At 44.8% G+C, this 20,048-nt stretch overlaps 1 protein-coding gene across 3 annotated transcripts in view; it reads right to left on the bottom strand.

Moving 5' to 3' along the window:
• LOC110496587 (insulin-like growth factor 2 mRNA-binding protein 3) overlaps positions 1-20,048 on the bottom strand; it is a 37,801-nt gene that overhangs the window by 13,717 nt on the left and 4,036 nt on the right. For all 3 annotated transcript variants that reach the window (XM_036953345.1, XM_036953343.1, XM_036953344.1), the window contains exons 3-7: positions 13,914-13,962; positions 9,436-9,487; positions 9,165-9,228; positions 8,351-8,632; positions 7,435-7,569 (exon numbers count right to left, since the gene is read on the bottom strand). In XM_036953345.1, coding sequence (XP_036809240.1) covers positions 7,435-7,569; positions 8,351-8,632; positions 9,165-9,228; positions 9,436-9,487; positions 13,914-13,925 — 545 coding nt within the window. In that variant the 5' untranslated portion in view covers positions 13,926-13,962. The remainder of the gene's footprint in view (positions 1-7,434; positions 7,570-8,350; positions 8,633-9,164; positions 9,229-9,435; positions 9,488-13,913; positions 13,963-20,048) is intronic.

The raw sequence follows: 20,048 nt of genomic DNA, 5'->3' as shown, positions 1-20,048 counted from the left end.
GCAGCGATACGCCATCCTATCTGGTTTGTGCTTACTGGGACCATCATTTGTTTTTAAACAGGACAATGACCCAGCAGACCTCCAGGCTGTATGGGCTATTTGACCAAGGAGGAGTGATTGAGTGCTGCATCAGTTCACCCGACCTCAACCCAATTGAGATGGTTTGGACTGCAGTGAAGGAAAATCAGCCAACAAGTGCTCAGCATATGTGTGAACTCCTTCAAGAATGTTGGAAAAGCATTCCAGGTGAAGCTGGTTAAGAGAATGTCAAGAGTGTGCACAGCTGTCATTGGGGCAAGAGGTGGCTTCTTTGAAGAATCTCAAATATTTTCATTTAACACTTTTTTGGTACTACGTGAATCAATGTTTGTTATTTCATAGTTTTGATGTCTTCACTATTATTCTACAATGTAGAAATTAGTAAAAAGAAAGAAAGAAAAAGCCTTGAATGAGTAGTTGTTTAAACGTGTCACTGGTATTGTATATTAATCATGCATTGAACTGCATCCATCTATTCTACCAAGAATGCCTGATTATTTTTTTTAACTCTTGTGAAGTAGGTTTTGAAGCATCAACTGGAATTTGATATTTTTGACATAGTGGGGAAAGTAGTCAGAACCTTTGACTTTCTCCACATTTTGTTAGATTATAGCTTTAATCTAATGTATTTATTTATTATTTTAAATCCCCTCAATCTACACACAATGAAAAAGCTAAAAACAGGTGTTGATACATTTAAAAAAGCAATCACATTCAAATCAAATTGTATTAGTCACATGCACCAAATACAAACAGTGAAATGCTTACTTATGAGCCCCTAACTGACAGTGCAGTTTCAAAAAATACAGATAAGAATAAGATAAGTAACATAATTAAAGAGAAGCAGTAAAAACATTCTACATTGTAGAGTCGTGCCGGTAAAGAGTCAATGTGCGGGGGCACCGGTTAGTCGAGGTAGTATGTATGTAGAGTTAATTAAAGTGACTATGCATAGATGACAGCAGAGAGTGGCAGTGGTGTGGAGGGGGGGGGGGGGGGAGGGGGGGGGAGGGGGGGGGGGCAGTGTGAATAGTTTTGGGTAGCAATTTGACTAGATGTTCTAGAGTCTTCTGGCTTGGGGGTAGAAGCTGTTTAGAAGCCTCTTGGGACCTAGACTTGGCACTTCTTGCCGTGTGGTAGCAGAGAAAACAGTCCATAACTAGGATAGCTGGAGTCTAGCAATTTTCAGGGCCTTCCAGATACTGCCTGGTATAGAGGTCCTGGATGGCAGGAAGCTTGGCCCCAGTGATGTACTGGGCCGTACGCACTACCCTCTGTAGTGCCTTGTGGTCAGAGGCCGAGCAGTTGCCATACCAGGCAGTGATGCAACCAATCAGTATGCTCTCGATGTTGCAGCTGTAGAACCTTTTAAGGATCTCAGGACCCATGCCAAATCTTCAGTCTCCTGAGGGGGAATACGTTTTGTCATGCCCGCTTCACCACTGTCTTGGTGTGTTTGGACCACGTTTGTTGGTGATGTGAACACCAAGGAACTTGAAGCTCTCAACCTACTCCACTCCCAGTCGATGAGAATGGGGGTGTGCTCGGTCCTCTTTTTCCTGTAGTCCCCAATCATCTCCTTAGTCTTGATCATGTTGAGGGAGGGGTTGTTGTCAGTGAGCAGGCCTACCACTGCTGTCTCAACTGCAAATGTAATGGTGTTGGAGTCGTGCAGCCATGAGTGACGAGGAAGTACAGGAGGTCCTGCCATCCAGGACCTCTATACCAGGCGGTATCAGGAAGGCCCTGAAAATTGCTAGACTCCAGCTATCCTAGTTATGGACTGTTGAGGATCAGCGTGGCGGATGTGTTACCTACTCTTACCACCTGGGTGCGGCCCATCAGGAAGTCCAGGATCCAGTTGCAGAGGGAGGCGTGTAGTCCCAGGACCCTTAGCTTATTGATGAGCTTTGAGGGCACTATGGTGTTGAATGCTGCGCTGTAGTCAATGAATAGCATTCTCACATAGGTGTTCCTTCTGTCCAGGTGGGAAAGGGCAGTGTGGACCGCATCTGTGGATCTGTTGGGGCCGTATGCAAATTGAGGTGGGTCTAGGGTTTTTGGGATGATGGTGTTGATGTGAGCCATGACCAGCCTTTCAAAGCACTTAATGGCTACAGACGTGAGTGCTACGGGTCGGTAGTCATTTAGGCAGGTTACCTTGGTGTTCTTGGGCACTACGGTGGTCTGCTTAAAATAGGTTGGTATTACAGACTCGGACAGGGAGAGGTTGAACATGTCAGTGAACACTTGCTAGTTGGTCAGCACATGCTCGCAGTACACGTCCCTCTGGGCCCTGCGAATGTTGACTTGTTTAAAGGTCTTCCATTGGCTGCGGAGAGCGTGATCCCAGTCTTCCGGTACGGCTTGTGCTCACATGCATGTTTGTGTTATTTGCCTTGAAGCGAGTACAAGTAGTTTAGCTCGTCCAGTAGGCTCATGTCACTGAGGAGCTCTCAGCTGTGCCTCCCTTTGTTGTCTAATGGTCTGCAGGCCCTGCCACATCCGACGAGCGTCAGAGCCGGTGTAGTATGACTCAATCTTAGTCCAGTATTCATTCACGCTTTGCCTGTTTGATGGTCCGGCGGGCATAGCAGCATTTCTTATAAATTCCCAGGTTCCACACCTTGAAAGCGGCAGCTCTAGCCTTTAACTCAGCACGGACGCTGCCTGTGATCCATGGTTTCTTGTTGGGGTATGTATGTACGGTCACTGTGGGGACGACGTCATCGATGCACTTATTGATGAAGCCAATGACTGATGTGGTGTACTCAATGCCATTGGAGGAACCCCGGAACATATTCGTCTGTGCTAGCAAAAAAAAACAAAAAGTCCTTTAGCTTAGAATCTGCTTCATCTGACCACTTTTTTTATTGATCTAGTCAGTCAGTGGTGCTTCCTGCTTTAATTTTTGCTTGTAAGCTGGAATGAGGATAGAATTATGGTCAGATTTGCCAAATGGAGGCCAAGGGAGTTCTTTTCCCTCTGGTTGCATTTACATAAGTATTCAGACCCTTTACTCAGTACATTATTGAAGCACCTTTGGCAGCGATTAGTCTTCTTGGCACACCTGTATTTGGGGAGTTTCTCCCATTCTTCTCTGCAGAGCCTCATGCTCTGTAGGGTTGGATGTGAGCGTTGCTGCACAGCTATTTTCAGGTCTCTCCAGAGATGTTCGATTGGGTTCAAGTCCGGGCTCTGGCTGGGCCACTCAAGAACATTGAGACTTGTCCCGAAGCCACTCCTGCATTGTCTTGGCTGTGTGCTTAGGGTCCTTTCCTGTTGGAAGGTGAACTTATCCCCCAGTCTGAGGTCCTGAGAGCTCTGGAGCAGATTTTCATCAAGGCTCTCTATACTTTGCACTGTTCATCTTTCCCTCGGCCCTGACAAGCCTCACAGTACCTGCCACTGGAAAAACATCCCCACAGCATGATGCTGCCACCACGTTTCACTGTAGGGATGGTGCCAGGTTTCCTCCAGACGTGACGCTTGGCATTCAGGGCAACGACTTCAATCTTGGTTTCATCAGACCAGTGAGACTCTAAAGGTTCCCTTTGGCAAACTCCTAGAAGGCTGTCGTGTGCCTTTTACTGAAGAGAGGCTTCCGTCTGGCCACACTACCATAAGGGCCTGATTGGTGGAGTGATCCATTTAAGAATGATGAAGGCCACTATGCTCTTGGGGACATTCAAAGCTGCAGACATTTTTTGGTACCCTTTCTCAGATCTGTGCTTCGACACAATCCTGTATCGGAGCTCTACGAACAATTCCTTCGACATCATGGCTTGGTTTTTGCTCTGATGTACACAGGGAACAGTGGGACCTTATATAGACAGGTGTGCGTCTTTCCAAATCATGTCCAATCAATTGAATTTACCACAGGTGGACTCCAAGTTGTAGAAACATCAGGGATGATCAATGGAAACAGGACGCACCACAGCTCAATAAGGCTCCATGGATTGACTAGGAATTGAAAGACTATGGTTGAAAGAGAAGGGGCAAAAGGAGTGGCTAATAAGTCTGGCTGCATATCGAGATATGTAACTAACAAAACAAAAATAAGAATATTATGAAGCCAAGATCAATGATATAATGGAAAAAAAACTTGCCTACTTTAAATGAAATGTGCAAAAAGACAAATTCAACTCATTCTTTCATCGAAACAGATGGCTTATTCATTACAACACCATTTGATGTTGCCTATTATTTTAATGATTACTTCATTGGCAAAGTGGGCAAATGTAGGCAGGAAATGCCAACGAACAGTGAGCCATCGTATTCATGCATCAAAAAAAGAATGAAAGAAAATCATTGAAAGTTTGAATTTTGTAAAGTTAGTGTGGGAGAGTTGGAAAAATTATCAATAATAACAAACCTCCTGGCATTGACAACTGAGACAGAAAGCTACTGAGAATGGTAACTGACTATAGCCACTCCGGTCATATCTTTAATCTGAGCCTAGAGGAAAGTCTTTGTCCTCAGGCCTGGAGGGAAGCCAAAGTAAATCCAGTTATCCTAGAGTGGTAAAGCGGCCTTTACTTGTTCTAACAGCAGACCTATAAAGCTTCCTGCCAGCTCTTAGTAAACTGTTAGAAAAAAATGTTTTTGGACCAAATAAACTCAGCAAAAAAAGAAACGTCCCCTTTTCAGGACCCCATCTTCCAAAGAATTAGTGAAAATCAAAATAACTTCACAGAGCTTTGTTGTAAGGTTTAAACACTGTTTCCCATGCTTGTTCAATTAACCATAAACAATGAACATGCACCTGTGGAACAGTCATTAAGATACTAACAGCTTACAGACGGTAGACAATTAAGGTCACAGTTCTGAAAACTTACTACACTAAGAGGCCTTTCTACTGACTCTGAAAAACAACAAAAAGATGCCCTGGGTCTCTGCTCATCTGCGTGAATGTGCCTTAGGCATGCTGCAAGGAAGCATGAGGACTGCAGATATGGCCAGGGAAATAAATTGCAATGTCCGTCCTGTGAGACGCCTGAAACAGCACTACAGGGAGACAGGACGGACAGCTGATCGTCCTCGCAGTGGCAGACCACGTGTAACAAATGCACAGGATTGGTACATCCAAACATCACACCTGCGGGATAGGTACAGGATGGCAACAACTGCCCAAGTTACACCAGAAACGTACAATACCTCCATCAGTGCTCAGACTGTCCGCAATAGGCTGAGAGGCTGGACTGAGGGCTTGTAGGCCTGTCCTCACCAGACATCACTGGCAACAACATCGCCTATGGGCACAAACCCACCGTCGTTGGACCAGACAGGACTGGCAAAAAGTGCTCTTTACCGACAAGTTGCGGTTTTGTCTCACCAGGGGTGATGGTCAGATTTGAGTTTATTATCGAAGGAATGAGAGTTACACCGAGGCCTGAACTCTGGAGCAGGATCGATTTGGAGGTGGATGGTCATCATGGTCTGGAGAGATGTGTCACAGCATCATCGCACTGAGCTTGTCGTCATTGCAGGCAATCTCAACACTGTGCGTTACAGGGAAGACATCCTCCTCCCTCGTGGTACCCTTCCTGCAGGCTCATCCTGACATGACCCGCCAGCATGACAATGCCACCAGCCATACTGCTAGTTCTGTGTGTGATTTCCTGCAAGACAGGAATGTCAGTGTTCTGCCATGACCAGCGAAGAGCCCGGATCTCATTCCCATTGAGCACATTTGGGACCTGTTGGATCAGAGGGTGAGGGCTAGGGCCATTCTCCCCAGAAATGTCTGGGAACTTGCAGGTTCCTTGGTGGTAGAGTGGGGTAACATCTACAGCAAGAACTGGTAAATCTGGTGCAGTCCATGAGGAGGAGATGCATTGCAGTACTTAATGCAGCTGGTGGCCAAACCAGATACTGACTGACTTTTGATTTTGACCCCCCTTTGTTCAGGGACACATTGTTCCATTTCTGTTAGTCAAACGTCTGTGGAACTTGTTCAGTTCATGTCTCAGATGTTGAATCTTATGAGTTCGCAATGCTATTTCTCTGGAAACAAATGAACAGACTTTCAGCATGCTTATAAAGAAGGGAACTCAACATGTACTGCACTGACAAATGACATTGGTTGAAAGAAATTGATATGAAGATTGTGGGAGCTGTACTGTTAGATTTTATAATATTGATTAGAATATTCCGCAACAGTACCGCCGGGCAACTCTCTTGGCCCTCAACTCTTTTCACCATTGACCTGCTACTGGCAATAAACAAAGCCTGCGTGTCCATGTGTGCTTCAACCATATATGCATCAGCAACCACAAGAGTTGGTCAGTTTTGTAATGGGTGGCCAGTAATAAACTGGTCCTGAACATCTCTAAAACTAAGACATTGGATTTGGTACAAATCATACTTTATGTTCTAGACCTCAGCTGAATCTGGTAATGAATGGTGTGGCTGTTGAACAAGTTGAGGAGACTAAATTACTTGGCGTTACCTTAGATTGTAAACGGTCATTGTCAAAACACCCAGATTCAATGGTTGTAAAAATGGGGAGAAGTCTGTCTGTAATAAAGACATGCTCAGCTTTTTTTAACACCACACTTCAAAAAGCTCAGAAGGCTCTGGTTTTGTATCATCTTGGTACTTGTCCAGTCGTGTGGTAGAGTGCTGCAAGGAAAGATCTAGTTACACTACACCTGGCCCAGAACAGAGCGACACGTCTTGCTCGTTATTGTAATAAGGCTGATAAACACAATGCATGTCAGTCTCTCTTGGCTAAGAGTTGAGGAGAGCCTGACTGCATCACTTCTTTTTAGAAATCCCAAATTGTTTGCATTGTCATCTTGCTCAGATACACACTTACCCCAACCAGATATGCCACCAGGGGTCTTTTCAGAACAATTTCAACAGAGTACAGTATTATATAGAGCCATTTTTGCATGGAAATGTTTTATTAACCCCAGATAAAGCACCACCTCACAACGCCTCTCCTCTATTTGACCTAGATAGTTTGTTTGTACGTATTGATATGTAGGCTACATGTGCCTTTAAAAACACATATGCAGTTCTGTCCTCAAGCTGTTCTTGTCTATTAATGTTCTGTATAATGGCATGTTTCATGTTTTGTGTGAACCCCAGGAGTAGCTGCTGCCTTTACAGCTAATGGGGATCCTAATAAAATACCAAAAATGTTGAGTCACATAGAAAAGGGTCTGAATACCCATTTTCGCTTTGTCAATATGGGGTAGTGCGTGTAGAATAATAAGTCATTTTTTGTATAAAAAAAAATAATCAGTTTTAGAATAAGACTGTAAAGAAACAAAATGTGGATAAAGTTAAGGAGTCTGAATACTTTCCGAATGCACTGAGTTGTGATTGTTTCATATTGCCAAAGTAATTAAAAGGCTGTCACGTGTCTATGCGCATGTGTGAACTCACAACTTGGTGTCGAGGGCCTCCTTTTGCATGATCTCCATGATGGTTCTGCAGGCGTTGGAGCAGCCCTCTGGGGTGGAGTGGACCGTGATGGGCTTCTCTGCCGCTCCCGCATTCTCCTTCCTGTGGATGTCGATCCTGGTGAGGTGCAAGAGAAAGATGAGGAACTAGGCAAGTCAGTTAACAGATTCTTATTTACAATGACGGCCTACCTCAGCCAAACCCAGATGACGCTGGGCCAAATGTACACCGCCCTATGGGACTCCCAATCACGGCCGGATGTGATACAGCCTGGATTCGAACCAGGGACTGCAGTGACGCCTGTTGCACTGACATGCAGTGCCTTAGACTGCTGCGTCACTCGGGAGCCCAAGTTTAGAAGGGAAGAAACGCATTGTTTTTGTCACCTTCTAAACAGCTAGAGTGTGCACAGCCCGTCTCGATATCAGCCGGTCTCATACTATTCCCTACCCGAGATTGGGGTTCAATCCCAGCGTCCACCCTTCCTACTGGCTTAATCTCACAGATTCACTGAAGATGGGTGGAACTGTTAAAGTCCATCTTTTTCAACTTGAAATGCCTTAAGAGTCACATCAATTGGTAGGCTGAGCCTAAATCAATAGAGTATGATTATTTATGTGAGAGTGAGCTTTATATTGCCAAGCCAAGGGAATCATAAAATGTATTTACATATGGTCATAAATCAGGGCCAAGTTCAGTAGCCAAATATTGTGGAAAGTTGCAGATAGAAACGTATTGAAAAGTGCCAACATAATTCCTAATTCTACATGTAAAAGAGGGGTGTTTGACCTACATGCTGTATTTCTATGTGAACATTGCACAACATTGTGTCCTGCGGAACGCACCCCAGCATACTGTTGGGTGTATACTGTGTACATGATCAGGGACGTAGTCCTACTTTGAGTGCGTCTGTTTGGTGATGTTGCGAATGGTGGCTCCCTCCTTGCCGATGATGGCTCCTACAAATTGCGTTGGGACGAGTATCCGCAAGGGAACTTCCGACTGCAGTTTGGGGCGCGCCCCCATGCCCGGAGAACCTGAGCGGGGAGGGCCACGGGGGACAAAGCCCCTCCTACCCCCTCCCAGAGGTGGGGCGTCAGCGGTGGCCATCTCGTCGGGGATGTACGACACCTTCAGGGCAAAGTTCTCCATCAGGAAGCCATTCAGCTTCTCCATCGCCCTGGCAATCAAACAAAGAAACAGCAGTCAGTCACTGTCACAGCATTGATAATAGAAAGCTTTCCGTCACAGAAAAGGAGAAACTTGCTTGACCCCTGTAGATACTGACGCAAGTTTGAGATGTTATTTTCTCTCTATACCACTACTGAAACAAGATCTTGATTAAGGCATTACAAGAATCAGGTGTATTATTGCAGGGCTGGAACAAAACTTGCTCTACAAGGCCAGGACTGACTGTTCTGTGAACTGCTCTGAAGGGTCATATTCATTTTCATACACCGGCCACGCCCACTTTATCAGGAAAGGCCGGCGTTCCACACACACCAGAGGGCAGCAGTGAGCTAGCATCTCTCTGCCAGCACGTTACTCCTATATCAGCAACTAATTAGGCGTGACTGCTTTAGAGGGTGAGGAATCAGGTGAACTAACAAAAAGGGAATCAATACAAATGCAGTGTGGGGAAATAGTGTAAACCACTCATACAAATTTAGTTTGACTGCACTTGCAGAATGACAAAGAAAAGGTGTGCTTACTGTCTAGCCTGGTCCTTAGCACCATATCTGACGTTGACCACTGCAGTGTCTGTGTCTGTATTTACTGTAAGGAGAGAAAGCATGGACTCAACACCCAAAAACACACAAGGCGATACAACTTTATACACTAAACAATCCGACTTGAACAAATACCTACTAGTCACATGCGCTCACACACACACTGCAGAGACAGAAGACAAACAGACATGCTGAGGAGTGTGTGTGTGCGTACGCACGTACGTGTTGTGCGTGCGTTTACATGTGCGCGTACCTTGCTCACAGTTCTCCACTGTGCCATATTGGGCCAACATGCCATCCAGAACCTGACCCAGAACCACAGGAAAGAGTGATTAGAACCAGAGCAGAGTTTTGTTAGTGTCTTTTTTACACCATCACAGAGGCCCAAACTGGCTTTCTGGTGAGTACAGTTCAGAAAGTAAATAAGAGATGGTTACATACACCAGATAGGTGCAGTGAAATGTGTTGTTTTATAGTGTCAGCCAATGGTACGGCGCTCAAGGAGCAAATTAGGGTAAGTGCCTTGCTCAAGGGCACAGATTTTTCACCTTGTTGGCTAGGGGTATTTGATCCAGCGACCTTTCACTTACTGACAACGCTGTAAACGCCAGGCTATCTGTTGCTCTTGTCCGAGCCAGAACAGCCAATAGGGCAGGAGCCTCTCTCCGTTTTCTGTAGCGTGAGGCAACTTGATGTACAAGTGGCCAAGAAACAGCAAAGCAACGGACAGCCGTCCTATCATCTCTGACCAGAACATCGGCCATCAATTTCAGTTAACTTCTACATGTTGAATCACCACCGTTAGTGATCACCTGCTGGGTGTTGTTCACCCCAGGGTGTGTGTTGGTCTTTTCCATAGGTACAGATCTAGGGTCAGATTCCCCAATCCTAATCTTAACCATTAGTGGGGGGAAATAAAGTGACCCAATATCCGTGTCTAGGGACAATCTCACTCCAACACACCACATCCCAATGGACAGCCCATGGGTCCATCATGATCATTTACCAGAGGGTTTTACCTAAAGCAACTCACAAAGGGCAAGTCCACAGTAACAGATTGATGCAGAGAATAATAAGTGTCAAACAAAAACAATTGCAAAGGTAAACAAACCATACAACCAAGGACTACCTTTAACAAATTCCACGGAGCATTTTACAAAAACATTTACTTAGAGTGCAGATGCAAAGTTAGTTAACAGAATGGCAGTTGGTGTCATTGTTACCAAACTTTGCAACTAAACTGTTCAACGCCTGGTGTCATTGGTCCTGTGATTCAACTAACTGGCCCATCAATACCACTCAACCAGAGACCTGGGGCTGTACGCATCAAGCATCTCAATAGGAGCGCTGATTTAGGATCAGTGTAACCTTTAGATCACAATTAATACGATTACATGGACAGGAGGTACCTGATCCTAGATCAGCACTACTTCCTCAGACGCAAGGCCATTCAATTACATTCTCAAACAGGAGAAAGAACATCCTAAATTGTGTTCATGATATTTGATTTCCCCACATTATCAAGCTGAACAACTGATCTCTTCACTTGTGAGTACATAGAGAAAGTTGGGGGGATTGATTTGCTTTTTATTAGAGGGCCAAAATCAATGTCAGAGCCAAACCAAATCTGGCAACCTGCCCAAATCTGGCAAGCACAGGATTTTAATTCTACAACGAGATAAAATGTTCTTCTTCCAAGCGCAGTCATGAGGGAGGGAATGAGAGGGCGAGGCATCCAAACGCAGCATACAGACTGAGGACATCCAATCATGCCCAGGCTTACTGGAAGTCACACCCACAAGAGCTCAACCCCCCTTTCTGACCAATCAGCTTCCCTCCTGGTCCTCTTTTTCTCCCAACCCACATATCCCCTTCCCACCCGCCCCTGAGCCATCTCAAAGTCCTTCCATTGGCTGTTCCCAGCACTGATACAACATTCCCAGTGGGGAGTAGCAGCTCTATGCTCACTGGCTGCCACGTCTGTCTCCAGGGTCCAGCCAATGAGAATCCAGGCCATTCAGGAAAGGGTGGAGTGCATTCCTGCAGGAAGCGGTGGTTGGATTGGGGGAGGGGCGGAACAGGAGTAATGCTACACATTCTGTGAGTGTCTGTCCGTGGCACATGTAGGTGAAACAGAGCAGTCCCACCCACCCAAAGCAAGCTAGAGCTAGCCTAGCGAACATGCTACCATTGTTCTCTGCCTGCATGGCTTTGTGCTGAGGCACACGTTATCTCCCTAATAAAATACAAGGTCTCCTTTACAGCAAAGACTTTGTTCGGTGTGTCCCCCCCCCCTCCATTCCAACCCTACCACAACCGTAGGTTGAAGTTCATTGTCATGATTCTGGTCCTGGAGGCAGAACAGAGCAATTTCCCCCCCAGCTGCCAAGTCAAAATTGGATAGATTGTAAAAATATGGTAACTACAATTAGCTTTTTGGGCTTAATTTAAAGGTTAGAATAGCATTTGGGTTAGCAGTGACGTTAAGGATAAAATCGGATTGAGTTTGTGGCTGTCTCAGCCAGTGACCACTATATACAGAGCTGCCTCCAGAACAAGATTCGTGACAGAAAAATCTAACCTGCACCCTAACCCCCTCTGGTCCAAAAGCCATCAGCTAGCCAGCATGCTATATACATGCTACCAACCACAAAAGGTTGTCTTTTTGTTGTAGAAATCAGTCCTACTTTAGCCTATACACTGAGTTTTGAAAGTTAGAATAGCCTTTGTACATCAACAGCCCTTTGTTAAAGTAGATTTTGCCCGTGACACAGGCCCACTCCAGAGGGGTTAGGTTAAATGCCGAAGACATTTCAGTTGTTCAACTGACTAGGTATGCCCTTTCCCTTGCTCTTATTTAGATTGCAAGCAGAAAGGATCAAGGATTCAGAGGTCAATAACTGATATGACTCACTATGAATGTGCCAGCTTGTCAGATGTTTTTCTGTGTGCTCTCCAAACAAGACAATTGAAGGCCAGTTTAAATCCCCTTCTGAAGGCACTAGTGCAGGTCATCTTATATTATCCAATCGACACATTGAAAATGAATGGGGTGCAAGTGGTGGCCATGTAATAAAATTACGCCAAATCTGTATTGTTCCCATGTCCGGCAGAGTACATTCCTTTTGTTGTTGTAAGTGCCCTTTAATGTCGCAGCCTTCCATCTGCTTCGCATTCCCCTCAAAAATCCCCTGTACCTCTACCCTGTCTAGTGTAACTATGTGACAGAGGTACTGTAAAATTGTCCATGAAAATCATAATCAATCCTATATGTTAAAACAATGAGTTCATGTTCACTGACAGTGCTTTTATAATAGTATCCCACCAATACTTTTGGGATATTCATGCATTTGTAATTTATCAACATTCGATCTGTTGATTTGTGAATACTGTACATGCTTGCATGGCTATTCATGTCTCTTCCAGAAGAAGATGGCATATAAAGGGCAGCACAGCATCTGTAGGGACCTTTCTCCTGACATTATCAGGTATGTCATGGGCTGCAGTTCACTAGTAGGTCACTGGCCTAAAAGGCAATCCTCTGGAGTAACACTGACTATCACAGCTCCATTGATTACATACATACCATGACAACCAACATGTCTCTAGCAATGAAACAGATTTGAGCTTTAAAGCCTGTCCTATGCTTGCTTTATGAAGGTACTCGCTCACTCCCTTAATGAGTTGTTCTGACCGAAATAGTCCCCTTAAAAATCGACTGCTAAATGACTAACGGTAGACTATACTGAACAAAAATATAGAATGCAAGATGCAACAACTTCAAAGATTTTACTGAGTTAGTTCATGTAAGAAAATCAGTCAATTGAAATAAAGTCATTAGGCTCTAATCTATGTATTTCACATGACTGGGCATAGGCCCACCCACTGTGGAGCCAGGCCCAGCCAAGCAGACGATCCCGCAGGTGAAGACGGATGTGTAGGTCCTGGGCTGGCGTGGTCTGCGGTTGTGAGGCCAGCTGGACGTACTGCCAAATTCCCTAAAACGGTGTTGGCGGCAGCTTATGGTAGAGCGATGAACATTCAAATCCGTTAACAGCTCTGTTGGACATTCCTGCCGTCAGCATGTCAATTGCACGCTCCCTCAACTTCAGACATCTGTGGCATTGTATTGTGACAAAACTGCACATTTTAGAGTGGCCTTCTATTGTCCCCAGCACAAGGTGCATCTCTGTAATGATCTTGCTGTTTAAATAGCTTCTTGATATGCCACACCTGTCAAGTGAATAAATTATCTTGGCAAAAAAGAAATGCTCCCTAACAGGGATTTCTCACAATTTCAGAGAAATAAGCTTTGTGCATATGGAACACTTCTGGGATCTTTTATTTCAACTCATGAAACCAACACTTTTACGTGTTACGATTATATTTTTGTTCAGTATAAATATGTGTCCTAAATGGCACCCTATGGAACTCTTCAAAAGTAGTGCACTGTAAAGGGCCATTTGGGGCGCAGCCTAATTAACGTACCACAATGAGACGGCCAGGAGAAAACGGAGACCTGTAATATCAGCCTCTGTTCTTAAGAACTAACTAGCGGATACAAAACTAAAAAATGACCCAAAGGTGGCAAAGAACCTGTTCAGTGGACTTAGTAAAAGGGCTTACTTGCACTTCCTGTTTCAAGGCATTTAAAAAAAATAAATTCCTATTGAACAGGACCCAGTATAGTGAGAGAACCAAAGCTTTACCAACGGACCAATTAACACTTACCTCCCACTGCATATGAGGCGGGATGTTCCTGATCTGCAGCTTACAGCTCCTGCATGATGGGAGAGAAAGAGGGAGATAAAGCAAGACGGTTAGCATCAGTTGGTTGGGCTAAAGGACAAGGTGTCCCATTGAAAAAAGCCAGCAGGCTAGTAGGTGCCTCCTTCCATCACCCTGTGCTCTGAGATGAGAGGTGTACAAGCTATGGGCATGACTAATGTTTAATACCACTCCCAAAACCAGCGGGTGTGCACCAGAGGGAGGGATGCAGTTCCATTGTTGGACGGGTAGCTCAATGTGGAGAAAATGGTATGATCTTGTTTGAAAATTAAAAAATGAGACGGATTGGGACAGAGGGAGCGCATGGCAAGGAGAGGTAGGGAGGAAGAGGAGGAAGGTAAAGGAAGAGACAGGAAAGATGTGAGAAGTGGGGGGAAGAGCGAGGAACAGAAAGGAAAGGAGATAGAAGGACCGAGAGCGAGAAGAGAGAAAAGGTGAAAGGCAGAGGAGAGCCTAAAGAAAGAGAGTGAGCGAGGGAGTGCAGAAAAGGGAGGGATGCCATGCCCAGGGAAGAGGGAACCTCCACTTGTGGTACCTTAGCAGAGCGAACAGATGACGGGGATTCAGAGTGGAAGGAGCGCTGACATCAGGCAACAGCAGCACAGACTCACTGCTACCAATTACTGCACTGTAAAACTCTGGTTAAAGGCACAGCCAAACTGGTCTGTTGAATGTATCCGTATTTCCTATGCCTTCTGAATGGCAGTCGTACGCTGACGGTCCCTATCCATACAATTTCCATCCACGCACAAAAAGATCAGACGAAGTTAACTTTTGATGGGCCGATGGAAAAGAGGAGCACACGCACGGACCAAAATTAATCCGTTCTAATTTGGTGTCCCTTCTCCAGGGATCAGTCTGGCCAAAGCCTTGGCATCCAGAATGCCCTGCGTTTCAAACTCCAGAGCCAATTGTTTTCACATTTTGAAGACTTTCGGATCCACAATGAAACATTGAATACCAAGGACCCAAATATTTTAAGAACTCAGATGCTTGGTTGGACTTGTGAATCATAACACACTAACTAGTCTGTGGACATACACACTTCAAGACTAATTTGGTGTACTTGTGACATGTTCCATTAAGGTGTTGGTTTAGACCTGGGAGATTATATCAATGTGGGAAAAGTGGCCAGGCTGCTCCAAAGTCCACTGCCTATTTACACACACACACAATGTACATGCAGCTGGGAGATCCAGTGCAAACTATGACCCCTACACACACAGCGTCTACCGAACGCACTCCGAACATAAACCTAACCCTTTCTGGAAACTTCCCCAACAAACATCTGCACGAGAGATAATCTACACCACAAAACACAACTAACCCCTTCCACTAGGAGCAGTCAGTGGGTTAAAGCACAATGTTGACCGGGAAATGAAGATGTCTCCTGTTAAATCATCCCACGTTAGAAACCTTTTGACCTGACGAAGACTTCGGTTGAAGTGGAAACATTGTGTTTTTGGGGTCAGGACTAAAGCATTGCGGCCCATCAACCTTCCTGTTAAATAGACTATACATTTGAAATACAATGATTTTGCATTCAAATTGAGCGCAAGCTCTTCAACTTCAAGAGCTGAAAATTAACTGGCAGCCATTTATGCTGTGCAAGTCAATGGCCTTTTTCGCCATTAGATTCGCGCAACTTCTGCATCCTCTCTGGCCTGTTGAGGAGAAGGAAAGTGGACAAAAATGCATAAATTGTGCAAAAGTACTCCTTCAAATCACACCTCGTCAGGCAAAGGACATTTACAGGGTGGAATCCCAAAATAAATGTAGAAAGTGATAAAAAATGATTTGCTAGTTGTGCAAGACATTTGATAGATAAAAACTATATGCTACTATCCTTTTATAGTTTCATAGCTTTTCTCCTTTGAGTAAACATCCGATTAAAAAGAGGGTGTAGCAGATAAAAAAAACTTCCATGAAGGACTCGGGTAAGATACACTTCTGCTTTCTAGCCAAAAGGAGGCTAGAGAGGGGAGGACCGTCTTTTGTTTGCTTACTAACGAATTGACACTCCTTGACCACTTATTTGTTTCCGGGTCATGGAGGAGGACAGACTTTCTCCCAAATTAGGAAAGGCCAATCAGTGAGACAAGTGTGTGCATTTTGAACAGGCTGGTTGGTCTCAGGTGCCAAAGAGCATCCTTAAATATATATTTTTTCTCAGCCCACCACCCACACGCAGGCATGGTCCAGCTCACACCAAGGCCAGCAATACGCATGAAAGCACGCTTAACATTGGAGCATATTTTTTTTATTCTTTATGTCTAATACCTCAAACACACATCTGCAGGTTAGGTGAGAGCTTCCATGCATGCAGCACTAAACTGCAGTGAAAACACATAGTAGGGGAAAGTTCAATGACATTTACACATTCTTTAACACCTACACTCGATCTGGAGGACCTCTCAACATGGTCACGACATCCCGGCCTCAAATCAATTTTATTAATTTATTTGGACCATAATGATATGAATACATTCTAAAATGGTGAATAAAATAAAAACAATCCCAAAGAGCTTCCGAGAGGAATTCCAGCCCTTTCCGGTCTACTGTGCCATTCCTGGCTGATCCTGCCCCCTTTCTCCCTGTGTGTTTCGCTCTGCAATGCAGCGGGAACACCGTGCTAAATGTGCAAATGCACCAAGCACTTCCAGGCGGATTAACCTATAGCTCCACACATGGAGGAAGTCGGCCAGGGTATGGAGAAGAGGGAGGAGAGGGGGTGGGGTGCATTCCCCGGTCCCGCCTTAGATTTAGGAAGGGGGGGTGGGGGGGGGGGGGGTTGTAGGGGAAGTAGCCCTGTTACAGGGAAGGGTAACAAGGGCCCTTCTCTGCCCTGTGGGGGTGGGGCTCCCGTTGCCATGGACACAAAGTCCACTGACAGAAATATGTAGGGGGGAGGGGATAAGGGAGGGGGACCATGAGGGCTGGGTTTGCTTGTCATGTGACAGAGGCGGCCAAGGTTCCTTATTTACTTTTAAATTCAACTAACATTCTACACATTCAACGGCTCCATCCCCCTCCGAATGATCACATCCCAGCTGAGATCTATGGGCCTCTGCACCACCGTAGTGTGTGTAAAGCCCATAGGAGTAATCCCATGTCGAGCAACATGACACTGCACCACATTCATGCTCATTCACGTCACTACACCCCCCTCCCCCCCAGAACCCATCTTATCATCCTACAATACTCAACAGAAACACTGACATCCAGACTAAAAACCCATCCATGTCAGCACACACACTCCCAGGGCTGTGTTCAACACCCATCCATCCACACACATTGACTTCAGTATGCAGGGGTTCTGAATGACTGAACTCAAAGCTACTCACTTTCCACTGCACTCTTATATAGAGCCTCACATAGCAGAGTCCATTTTGCAGCAAATATTGCTCTAATGTATAAGTTGATAGCTTAAAAACACACAAAATTGGTTCACTCAAGACACTTAATTTTAATCTGTGAAATCTTCCACACGTAAAAAAAGCTAACAGCTTAATCTCCCTACAGCATGCTATCCAATGGTTCTCTAGCAAAATAAGTCCACACTACCAGTGAGCGAGTTGAGACATCTATTACCGCAAGCTAGATGGGACAAGGGGCCACATTGAGAATTTCAGGCAACCCCGTGCTTCCATCCAAAATCCCTTCTTTACAGGTTAGGCCCCACAATGACCCCCTGGCCCCAAATTCTTTAATAAGAGCTGGGAGGTACTCTTCACAAAGCCACAGTTATGGGTTAGAATGGCCACGGAAGCAAGCTTTGTTTTTACAACTACACGTTTTTTGGGGCTGTTAAAGGAAGAGAGCATTGGGTGTATTTTTAGTTTAAATGACAATGTTCAGGATTTCTTGACCTACCCCCCCCCCATTTGGTGAGGAGAATATTGCAATTTTAGAACGTGTAAAAAAGATTGTGCCAAATAACTTGATTTTTTTTGTCTGGTGTAAAAAAAATATATATAAAAAAGGTCCCAAGACTAATAGTAAACTAGGTTCAAGTTGAATCATCCTCAAAAGCCAGACTGAGTTTAAATGTAATAACCCTGATGCATCAAGCAAACTTCCAGCAGCTTCCTCCTCGGCCCTCGACCTGCCTGATTTCCCCCCCATCCCCCACACACCAGAGTTCAAGCACAAACTTTGACCGCTACACACACACTCCTTTAGAGTGCGTACATACAAAATGACACCGATTGGCACACTGGACCACCTCTCAAACCATATTTTATTATACAGATTTTGGGGGGGGGGGGGGGGGGCACTCACTAGTGCAGCTAAGAGTTAAACATGAAGGCTCAGTAAATATAAGCAATTAGTGCACCAATTATAAATAGCCAAAATATACCTATAGCCTACATGTCGCAGGCCTGACAATAATTACTCCCTTTTCAACTCGTCATGATCAAGCTACCGTTTTTACAATATGTAGGCAAAAGATGAATACAGAAGTAGTACTATAATACAAATGGCACACTTGCACCAAAGCCTAGCCCTCTCCCACCATCTGCACCCCACCCCCACATCCCACCCTGGAACCCTGTGGAGGACTCTGGGAGCCTTTGCCTCCCTGCTCACACTTCCCCCGCCAGTTCAAAGGTTAAGTCGTGGTGATGGCCGAGCCTCCAGCTGACACTCAGCAGGCTGGAATGTAAAGACGGGCCCCAGTGGACACCCCAGTGTGTGTAATGGACAGGATACTGTTCCCAGTTGTGCCTATAACCTTTCCTGTGGCAAAAGGGGGACATCACCTTTATGTCCCCCCCCACTCACAGTTTTTTGTAGGTGGAGGCTTATGGTGAAATGTAAGACCTACTACTAAAAAAATTAAAAATCGCCAGTGTGTGTAAACCTACACATGTCAAAGACTAATAATTTAGCAAAAAATAACTAGCACCACTTTGGGAAGAGAAAGGTCAGCAAATTGACCAGAGTGATTTTATTTTAATTTTATTTTTAATACCGCCATGATGATTCCATACCAATAATGAGCACGCTAAAGGCATTCAATGCATTCAGGTGAAGGCCCTTGTCCAACATCAATAGGCCTAACCTTGACAATTCAATGCATGGTGATTTCAAACCACGCAAATAAATATGTCCACTATAATAAATTATTGAATGTCAAATATGTTCAGCCATTTTGTGCAGAACGTCAATAAAACATATTCTTTGATTTTAGCAGGCCTAAATGGTCACATTGGCAATTATAAAAATCAATTCACTCAAACCTCAATTCCATTGTTCATTTTTGAAACGTGGTTATCACATGCTTCATTCTAATTCCATACCAACCTAGCAGTAGCCATTATGGACTGCATATAGCCCACTAACTAATTAAAATGCATATTCATTTATAACTCATCAAAGTGCAATTTGGCGCCAAATCCTCTTCCTCCAAATTACACTAATTTAGTTACTAATTTAAAATGATAGCAATTAAAATCTAAGAAGTTTAATAAATGGCCAAAATGTGTAAAGTGGCGGAAATCCTACACGCCATGCCGAATTGGTGCATTTCTTGTCCCGCTTCCACGTAATTCAGCACAGTATAATCCGTTCGACTGTGTACATGGAGCTACGTGTTTTTTTTTTTTTTTTATCAGACCGTGTTTTTTTCCGTGACTGGGACCCAGCGCCCATTCCTATTGCGTTTGGGAGTCCATCTCGTGCACAACCTCAATATTCGAGCGAAGGAGGGCGGAAGCGTGGGGCAGGCAGAGAATGACGGGCAGATCCTTCTCAAATGGACGACTCCTGAGTGCCTACCCCTCAGCACACACATCCACATCTAAGGAGGCCCAGTAGGCCATTGCTGCATAAATAGCCCTACAACACTGGAGATGTGCACTAAGCAGCCTAACCTCTTCCACAGATGGGTATGATGTGTAAAATATATATTTTTTAAGTGGCATCATTTTAGGTTGCCATAGGCGTGACGAGGTGACATCCCTCATGCCCTTATAACTCAACCCCTACACACTCAGCCTATTAATTTCTGCTTTTTCCACAAAAGAACAGACATTCCGCCCCTTCACTTCCTGCTGACGCTCCAAACCCACTGAC

The sequence above is a fragment of the Oncorhynchus mykiss genome, chromosome 18 (genome assembly GCF_013265735.2).
Source record: "Oncorhynchus mykiss isolate Arlee chromosome 18, USDA_OmykA_1.1, whole genome shotgun sequence".
NCBI classification, from domain to species: domain Eukaryota; kingdom Metazoa; phylum Chordata; class Actinopteri; order Salmoniformes; family Salmonidae; genus Oncorhynchus; species Oncorhynchus mykiss.
The sequence above is the reverse complement of the archived record's forward strand: the minus strand, read 5'-3'. Positions and strand labels throughout refer to the sequence as shown.